We start from the raw sequence: 10,194 nt of genomic DNA, 5'->3' as shown, positions 1-10,194 counted from the left end.
AGCAACAATCCCATGACCCTGGTGTCCCTGTAGGTAAATGTCTCAGTCAATGACACATCCCAGCCATGATCCACAAAGCACTTTCAGTTCATGAGGCTTACAGGATAATTCTACCAACTGTTTCCATTCTGAGGGTGCATCCTAAAATCTTGGCACCTCCAAACTATTCTCCCTATGGATGCCATAATGTTTCTGAAATCCACTCATACTTCCAAACAAAGAAACTTCCATCAAGCCAGCGTCCAAACATATCAGTCTCATGTTACATTAAAGTGTCAGGAAGAATCTCATATGTTGTAATGCATCCATTGCAATTACTCAGGGCTTGTATACATTACCACTTATGTTGGTATAAGTTATGTCACTCAGGTGTGAATAAGCCACCCCCCTGAGCAACGTAAGTTACACCGACCTAAGCGCTGGTGTGGACAGTTCTACGTTGGCAGGAAAGCTTGTCTCACCTACAGTGTTACTGGCTGCCTCTCGTGGAGGTGGTTTTGTTGGAGTTCTCGTCCACTGGCATACAACGTCTTCACCAGACGCACTGCAGCGTCGCAACTGCTGTAGCATTTCTAATGTAGACGAGCCCTCAGATACATGCTTCTGAGAAGCAGGCAGGCACCTGAGCAGCCTCTTCAGGGAATTTTTGCATGTCTTAAAATGCTGTCTCCTCCAGACAGATCTTAATTTTATTCCACACAGTCATAACCTTTATCAGTTCCGTCTCTCCTTCCACCATATCTTCAGCACACTTTTCCCAGGAAAAGGACTCGTCACCAATGTTTGTTTTTCCACTGCACCATTCACCTGAATTAACTAATAAACTCTGCTCTTCAGCCCTAATCATCTTTTCCTTTTCCTTGTTTTCCCAGCCATATACCATCATTATCACATGTTTCCAATTATCTCTCCTACTACCTAGTATTGTCTTGTTGCAGCAAGGATGTCATTCTTTAAAGGTGACTGAACTCCATATTCCCTTATACTTTAAGGGCAAAATAATCCTCCCTGATTCATTGTGTGGATCTCTTATCTGCATTATAGATCTCTTCTGCACATTCTGTTCTTGTTCTGTTCTCTTGACATCAGTGGAAGTTCTATGCTCATGGTAAGGACCCTATCCTGCAAAGACTTGTGCACGTTTTTAACTTCACTGACTGAGAGCAGTCCCACTGAAATCAGCCGATGTCCAGGCTGCAGAGAAGAGAACCACAGGAGGGATTGGAGAGGAAAAGGTCTCCTTTATTTACATACAGATGCCATGACTGGAACTGTGTGAAAGTGGTGACATTTTTTTCTGTGACATTTTCAAGCAAAAAGTTATCTGCACCTCATTTTTTGGGCCATTTGTGATACAGAAATTTAATTTTCACGACATTCCTGCAACAACATCGCATTATTTTTTATTCCTCAAAACAGAGCAATTCTGAGTGAATAACAGGCTCCTTTTCACTCTGATTTTGAAATGAAGAATGGATATTTCCCATCATTTTTTCCCAAAAGGTGGACCAGTTTTGAATATTTGAAACAAAAAGCAAAAACCTCTATTCTCCAGGCTTTTTTCACTTTGAAATTTTCATATTTCTTTCAGAGTAACAGCCGTGTTAGTCTGCATTCGCAAAAAGAAAAGGAGTACTTGTGGCACCTTAGAGACTAACCAATTTATTTGAGCATACGCTTTCGTGAGCTACAGCATCCGATGAAGTGAGCTGTAGCTCACGAAAGCTTATGCTCAAATAAATTGGTTAGTCTCTTAGGTGCCACAAGTACTCCTTTTCATATTTCTTTCATTACTCTCCCCTATATCCTGCCTCAATTTCCTAGTGACAAAACATAAAAGCACAGACTATTCAAATGTACTAGTGTGCATTTTAATGCACTCTGTGCAAAGAAAGCACTGTGTAGTATTTGACACAATTAGCAACACAATCCTGTTCCAGAACTACAGTGAATTCCCTGAAAGTGCCATTCCCTGGGTGATCCTCTGTTTAGCCTCTGATTTCTAGAAGCTGGGAATGGGCAACAGGGGATGGATCACTTGATGATTACCTGGTCTGTTCATTCCCTCTGGGGCACCTGGCATTGGCCACTGCCAGAAGACAGGATACTGGGCTAGATGGACCTTTGGTGTAGCTGTTCTTATGTTCTTATCCCATACATCACTGTGCACTGTTCAGACCCCATCTCCCAACTCTAGTGATTCATCTGTGAAATTCCCATAGGGGAAAGCCATATAAAGTTATCCAAGGTGTGCAGCACTGTAGATGGTGCTTCATAACACACAGGGTAGCCTGCCCACAGTGACTAACCAGGGGATCAGCAAAAATCAGTTGTGTATTGTAGTTGGGTCTTTAACTGCTCTGAACTCTGGGGTATAGATGCAAGACCCCCTAAGCTTATTTTTACCAGCTTAGGTTAAAAACTTTTCCAAGGCACAAACTCCACCTTGAACAGTATGCTGCCACCACGAAGTGATTTAGACAAAGAATCAGGGAAAGGACCACTTGGAGTTCCTGTTCCCCCAAAATATCCCCCCAAACCCTTTCCTGGGGAGGCTTGAGAATAATATCCTAACCAATTGGTTACGAAGTGAACACAGATCCAAATCCCTGGATTTTTGGACACTGAAAAAAAAATTAATCGATTCTTAAAAGAAGAATTTTATTTAAAAAAAAAGGTAAAAATCCCCTCTGTAAAATCAAGTTGGAAGATAACTTTACAGGCTCCAACGAGAGACTGATGAACTGGAATTAATTTGCAAACTGGACACCATTAAATTAGGCTTGAATAAAGACTGGGAGTGGATGGGTCATTACACAAAGTAAAACTATTTCCCCATGCTTATTTCCCCCACTTCCCCACTTCATCGGTCACATGCATCACATTATAGTGTCTATGGCAACACCCATTTTTTCATGTTCTCTCTGTGTATATATATATATATATATATATATATATATCTTCCTACTGTATTTTCCACTGCATGCATCTGATGAAGTGGGTTTTAGCCCACGAAATCTTATGCTCAAATAAACATGTTAGTCTCTAGGGCGCCACAAGTCCTCCTCGTTCTTTTTGCTGATACAGACTAACCCGGCTGCTACTCTGAAATCAGTGAAACTGGGAACTGTGGAAAGGCTTTAAGTCATTGTGACAGGAGGCTGCTGTAAAGAAGGGGGTCCGTTCCTAGAGTGCTCTAGTAAAACAAGCCACTAGAACTGAGACAGGTATATGCATGCTGTCAGCAGCCGAATCATACAGGCCACGCACTGATGGGGTCTGACTGCAGCTGGCAGTGGTTACTTAGCCCCCTCTGCTTCTCAATTCTTCCAGGGATTGCCCCAGTTTTGTAAGGCAGATGGTGCCAGCTCCGAGCACCCTCCCTAGGAGGGCTCTGCCAAACGCGCTGGAGGAGGATGCTGTCCCTTTGTGAACTGGTCCGGGGGGGTGGTTTTTGCAGAGAGCACGGGATCCTCCCGTAGTCAGAGGAGGGTGGAATCGCTCCTCCGGCTGCGTGTGAGTGCAGACAGAGCGGCTGCTGTGCTTGACCCCCCCCCGCTCCATCCCAGTGCCAGCCCCCTCCTGCTGCAACGAACCAGGCCAGCAAAAGGAAGGGCGGGCCTCCCCCTCTGGTGGGCGGGGCTTCAGAGGCATGTGAGCCGCCGTCGGAGGAGGGAGGGTGATAAATATTGCCCAGAAGCGACAAGCTCGCCAGCCGGGAGCTGCCTGTTCCTTAGGGAGGCTGGCAGAGCTGGGTGCAATCCTAGGCGCGTTCCTCGGGCTTTGCAAGACCTGATCTCCGCAGGGTTGTTGGAGGCATTTCTGGACGTAGGGGACCCGATTCTCTTCCCCCGGCTGCTTTGGAGCATGGCTGGCAAGGTGCATCGACTGTGCACGGGCTGGAGCCTGCTGTTGTTGCAGGTGGGTCCGTGGAGCTCTTTGTTCGCGGGCGGGAGCACGTGCGTTCGCTCCAGCTGCTTTCTGCGGGCTCGCCTGGCGAGGAAAGCTTCTCGCAGACAAGCCCCAGCCTAAAGAAACTTTCCTGTGGCTTTAAAACCTGTTGGGCCTCTGGGGCAGCTCTGTGCAGCCTGCTTAGCTAGGCACGTACACTGCATATGATGCCCCTTCCCCTACCTTCTCCCTCAGCTGATCGGCAGTGGTGGCTTGTTCTCACCAGCGGCCGTTTCTTTTATTGTTTGAGTAAATTCCCTTCTCTGGAGACGGGCTCAAGCCCAGGGTTCGTGGCGGGAGCCCTCTGAGGGCGTTGGGCGCGGCGGGGATATTTGATTGTGCTTGCACGGTTATTTCCCGTGTGGTGGGTTTAGCTTCTTGCAAACGCGCTGGGAGGCTGAGGCTCTAAATCGAACGACAAAGCTACACGCAGCTAGGCAAGCAAGGGCCTCTGAGGATCGGGGCTCTCTGCCTTTGGCTGTCTGCTTCCATGCACGCTCGGGGTTTGTATCTGATGCTGTTTCCTTCCTTCCTTCCCCAGGCAGCGCTCTGCTCTTCCCAGAGTAACTGCGATAGCCCCGACCAGTAAGTAAAACCTCTCTCGCTATGGCAAAGGCATAGGTCTGAAGCTGTTTTAATCATGATGTGGCCCAGTGGAATTCTTTACTTGATTATACTTGGGTGGTTGTCTGGACTTCTGCTGCTGATCTTTTCTCTCTGGAAAGCCTTTGCCTAGGAGAACAACCCACGAATTTGATCAAGCCAATTCAGCTCATCTTTTCTTTTCTTTTCCTTTCAATCCTACCTACTGAGGAGGTTGGGGTGACCGATCCTTTCATTCAGACTTGACTCCCTTCTTCGAAATGCCCTTTTGCCGTTTTTCCTCTCACCGGGTGTGGATTGAGCTTATTTTTGTAGTGAAAATAAGTGCAGCCTCCCCACATCTTCACTCCAGAAAGTCAGCTAACTTTAAAGTAACTCCCTTCAATCTTCATATTCTGATTATATCCACTATGCTAAAATGGCACAAAAGAGTGAATACAGCCCAGTGACTGGATGCATAAATTGGTTTTCTATATGCTAAATGGATACAACTTGCTAAAGTAATACTATTTTTCTCCCACTCTGGCAATTTGGCTGTTACAGAAGTGATGTCATCTTTTTTGTATTTATGGGCAGGTCCCATTACAGCACTTTTGTTTGCATTACAGCCATGGCAAGAGTACTATAAGAATAATTTAGGATGAAAAAGCTGCCTTAGGCTGGAAATTTTCAGATGCATCTAAGGGAGTTGTGAATTTCAATGGCTAATTTCCTTAGCCTAAATAGCTGTCTACTCAAGAAACTAGGAATAGGTTAGTCTCTAAGGTGCCACAAGTACTCCTTTTCTTTTTGCGAATACAGACTAACACGGCTGCTACTCTGAAACCTAGGAATAGTTTGTTTTACAATTTTCATTGCAGCATCTGAGTTGTCTTTAAACTGTTAAAATTGTTTACAATGTTTACTGTTAAACATTTACAATTGTTTACTGTTAAAACTGTTTATGATAATCTTATGAAACAAAGTACAGAGTTTGTTTTTAGCTTCATTTTCTTAAATTGTTAATTGCCCTTTCTACTCTGCAATTAGTGAGAAATTTAGTTGCTTTGTTACTGAAATTAGTATTTGAATGTAGAGACTGAGCTTAGTTATTCACCTTCATTTCCAGGTGTGCTCGGAATAATTCTAACTGGACTAGCCTGTGGTATGTCTGGTAAGTTCAGATTTATTTTACTTAACATACAAGATGTTTGGGAGCTGATGTAAACAAATAAATAGTAGGAATGGATGAATAAAGACAAAGGTCTCTGATCCTGAATCAAAGAGGATGTCAAAAAGTCTGCCTGTGGCTAAATGAAAGGTGCCAGTGGAATACAACCTAGACTAGCTAGATGAAAAAGTAATCAATTCCATTCTATGTGGGACATGTTCCTAGATGAGTATTCCATCCCCATAACTCTGATATGTTACAGTTTGAGTCCAAAGCCATTGTGCACCCCTTCTAAACAGACAACTTGCTGAATCTTTGCTTGGAGAGGGATCAGCAGTGCAGTGTAGTGGACTTGTCAGTTCTTGGCATTGCATCAGGTTTTGCTTATCCCCCTCTCCCTTTTATGGTTGGGTTATGATGTTGTTCTTTCTTTCACGGCTTGCTGAACTCCTTGTCATTGACTGATGGGTAACCTTTTTTTATTGGCTGATTTTATGACTTAAAAAGGAGAAAACAAATAGGCAAACACTATTGTAATAGACAGATCAGTGATTCCATTATATTGCAGGCTATATGCATCTTGGCTTGCAGCTTCAGAGTGTACATGTCAGGATGTATGCTGTAAAACTTAATGAGGGAATACGGTGCAAATTGGCCAGTGTTAACTACAGTTTAGCATTTGGACTAATTTAGGCTTCTACAAATACTCTAAACCCTCTCAGTGGCAGTTGATATGCAGAACTGTTTCAAAAACTAACTGACATTTTAAGACCGGCTTGAAGGCAGCTGTCAGCATTTATAAACAGTAAAACTAATGTATCATAGTTTGCTGTTCAGAACTGTTACACTATTATAGCAGTGTACAGTAATCATCACTTCCCTCAGAGGTCACTCTCAGAATGTGGAATCATAAAGCTCTTGGAATGCTAGGATGATCTAATTGGTTGGTGATGAGGTCATATTCTGCTGACTCTCTGGTGCAATGTTTATTACAAAGTTCCAGCAAAGTTTTATACTATGAAATGTAAAAGCGAGCCCTGAATATCAGTTACTTCCTGTTCTGCCATTGCTGTGTTCTGAATTTTCTACGTTTTATTTTTAAACGTAATCTTAAATGGCCTGAAACTCTAGGAATTTATAGCTGCTGATCAGAGGTTAGTTTTGAAGAATCTAACTTCACTTCTGAGCAGGAAAGAAACCTGGGTTTGCTAAAACAGCAATTTCATAAGGGTTGTCCTGAGAGTGCAGGAAACTGTGGTTCAGATCCCCGGGGTCAAGGAAGGTATTGGATTCCCATGGAGTACTAAAGCCTGTGGTATGGAATTTGAGCTGTTGTTCAGTGTAGGTTCCAAATTCCAGATTTTGTGGACAAGGGATATGTTTGCGTGATCCTCATACTAATAGAAATGCTCTTTTTAAAATTAAAGGAAAACAGTTTGTTTGGATTTAAACATCCCCTGCAGTATAATCTTGGTTACTTTTGAATTGTCATATTTAGTAATCTAGGGGTGCTAAGAAGGAATTATTTTGGAGGCATGCTTTTGATCTGTCAGTATTACCTTTAAATTGGTTGGAGAGGAGGGAGACAATACTGTTGGGGTCTCTTCTTCTGACCTGTGTGAGTAGTTGGGGGGAGGGAAGGAATCCGAACATGGAAGTTTGGTGTGTCAGCTGTTCTGGAGAAGTTCCCTCCAATGTACCATGAGAATACTTAAATCTTTGACTTTGGGTCTCTCTTTACAACACTCCTAGGCACTTCTTGCAACCCAATCCCGCCTGGCATGCCTTATTGCTTAACTAGCTCATGAGAACACTTAACTCATTCAAGAACACTTTCAAGAATGGGGAAAACTCCAGAATTTAAATTTGAGAGGGGAGCCAGAAGCACCAAAATCTAGATTTTTAGGTATATTGGGTGGAATTGACCCCTGAGTAGAGGGCCAATACACCATTAAATGCCTATGCCCCATGAAATCTCACTTATGCACTATTTTGAGGACTGAAGTGGTTCAGAGGTCTAGATCTGGTATTGTGTCGAAGTCCAGATGGGAATGCTGGGAAAACAGCACCTTTTGAAGTCCAAACTCTTGCACTGCCCTCATTTACTCAGTAGAATACTGATTTAGGTGTTGTGTATTATAAGGTTATACAACAGATACAAAAAAGTCTGGCCTGTGAATTTTTTAACTTAACACCATCCCTGAGTCAGGAAGGGTTTAACAAGTGATCAGTAGCACCAAAGCTTGGGGACATTAAGCTGACAGTTTTGTAACTGGCTTTTCTCATGCTGGCATTTACACACACAGAGCCAGCACCAATAAAAAAAGACTCCTATGTAGTAGGTAAGCCAGGCCTTGCAAAGAGTGTCCTTAGGAGTTAAAGCTCTCCTATTCATGGAAGAGAAAAAGCATTAATAATAAAGCAATGGGCTTCTCTCTCCTTGCATCTCCTAGGCTGATTCTACTGACAGTGTTCATGCTCCTGCTGTGTGGCATCACAGCAAGCTGCGTGAAGTTCTGCTGCCGGAAGAAGAGACCCCCAGTTCAGACATTCCCTAGACGCCCCTACGATATGACGGTCATCGCCGTTGATGGCGATAGCACTGCCCACAGCACCGTGACCTGTGAGTGTTCTTCAGGGGCTATTGTTCGGGGGTAATTCAGGCTTTAATCCTGGAGATGTTAGCACTTGGGTGTGCAATACTCCTGGCACTTCACATCTTTAAAGCAGATACTAACTAATCCTCAACACCTCAGGCCCTGTGTGGTACTATCATCCCACATGTAAATGGGGAAACAGAGGCAGAGAGAGGCTCAGTGACTTGCCCAAGTCTACACAGTGAGCAAGTGGCAGAAGGCAACCGGGGTTTAGTGCACTAACGGTTCAAATAAATCCCTGATGGGCTGGCCTTGTGCATGTTCTCTCTCTCATCCATTCTTGCCCTGCCATTTTGTTCTGTCCGTCCCAGCCAAACTGCTTCTTATAGGTGCTATAGCACAAAACCAGAATGGTAGAAGCCCAACTAATAAGTATCCTGTTGTCTGGGTTACAGCATGCACCCATTATGTCAGACACCTCATTATAATAATTAGATGGGTCTAAACAAAAGCATTTTCTCCTGATTGCTTTCCGGGTGGGGCTGGGTGGGTTCCATCTATGTCACAGTTATAGATGCACAATTTACTGGAAAAATAATGTCGCTCTTTATACAAAGATGTATTTTATTCACTTGTTCAAGCCTTATTGTGCCTTCTCTTTACAGCATACAGCTCTTTCCAGTACCCTCAGAGTGCCCCACTTCCATTTGGGGATATGGATAGGAGCACGATGTCTCCCCCAGCCTACAGCCTCTATGCCATGGAGTTGCCTCCCTCCTATGATGAGGCCATCAAAATGGCTAAGCCCTACATCGAGACAGTGTTGGTGGGCCAGAAACTCAATGACATCCTTGAGTCAGTGGCACCAGAAGAGTCAAATCAGCACCAAGGTTCTTCTGCTCCTGTGACCGGTGAACCGGAGACACAGCCAAGTTCAGAAGAACCACAAGTTGCAACGCAAGGCCAACCTCAGCTCTAGCCCATTTAGGGGTGAGGGAGATAGAGCAATACAAGGACCTTGAGAAGTACTAAAGACATTAAAAGTTTGATGTTATATGCAAGTAACCATGGGAAGAGGCCTAATCTGATGTCCCTATCAATGATCTGTCATGTGGAAGGAATGTTTCCTGCAATTGCAGTAATCTTCTGTTGACACTTCTAGGGTATTAAATGAAATAGGAGGACAGCAGTTTAAAAATACCCTATGTGGGTGATACATGGATGCTAGTTTGTGTCCTGCCAATGAAAAATAATCCCTTGTACTGATATAGCAATGAAAAGGGCAGGGGCATGGTACTGCGATAGTGACACCTTCATTAGATGCCAGAATGATGCAAACAGTGCATTGTTCTTGAACAGAAGATGGAGTTTCCCAAACTTGAGGCAGAAATGGAGTCTTGAGTAAGTGCAAATTCAAGAGCTTCTATAGCTTGTCTCTTCTTTTGAGAAGGATAACTGTCCAGCAAATTGCTGAAGCACTGAACTCGTTGCTACGTAACGGCGAATGTTTCTTTAAACTGAAGGAAAATGGCACCCAAGGACCCTACTATAGTTCATGAATTGAAATCCACACTGTTATTTCCACAGTGGTGGGGAGAGACAAGGGAAAAGGCATTTGTGCCAATTATGGGAGACCCGAATCGTTAAAAAAACCATCATTTTCAAGATGCGGGGCAGGGGGTTGATGCTTGTTGGTTTTGTCAGTTACAGTACAAATTAGCCTCCTGGAAGAAACTTTTATACATGGTTTGGTATTAAAATATTTCAAGTATTCATGCTTTTTGCTGACTGAATCCAATGGGTTTGAAAAACTAAATGATCTGGTAACACTGAATGCCTTGTCAGTAGTATGAATTTCAGAAAAAGTTAAGTTATAAAGCTGCAGTGCTTGAC

At 43.7% G+C, this 10,194-nt stretch overlaps 1 protein-coding gene across 1 annotated transcript; it reads left to right on the top strand.

The window, feature by feature from the left end:
* The first annotated feature begins 3,867 nt into the window (after window positions 1–3,867).
* TMEM52 (transmembrane protein 52) lies at window positions 3,868–9,280 on the top strand. The gene is made up of 5 exons (XM_077837471.1): window positions 3,868–3,921; window positions 4,493–4,536; window positions 5,663–5,707; window positions 8,158–8,327; window positions 8,967–9,280. Exons 1-5 carry the CDS (start codon window positions 3,868–3,870, stop codon window positions 9,278–9,280), a joined length of 627 nt encoding a protein of 208 aa, XP_077693597.1.
* The last annotated feature ends 914 nt before the right edge of the window (window positions 9,281–10,194 follow it).

Source organism: Eretmochelys imbricata, chromosome 18 (assembly GCF_965152235.1).
Source record: "Eretmochelys imbricata isolate rEreImb1 chromosome 18, rEreImb1.hap1, whole genome shotgun sequence".
Lineage (NCBI taxonomy): Eukaryota > Metazoa > Chordata > Testudines > Cheloniidae > Eretmochelys > Eretmochelys imbricata.
Note: the sequence above shows the minus strand (reverse complement) of the source record. Positions and strands in the feature narration are given on the sequence as shown.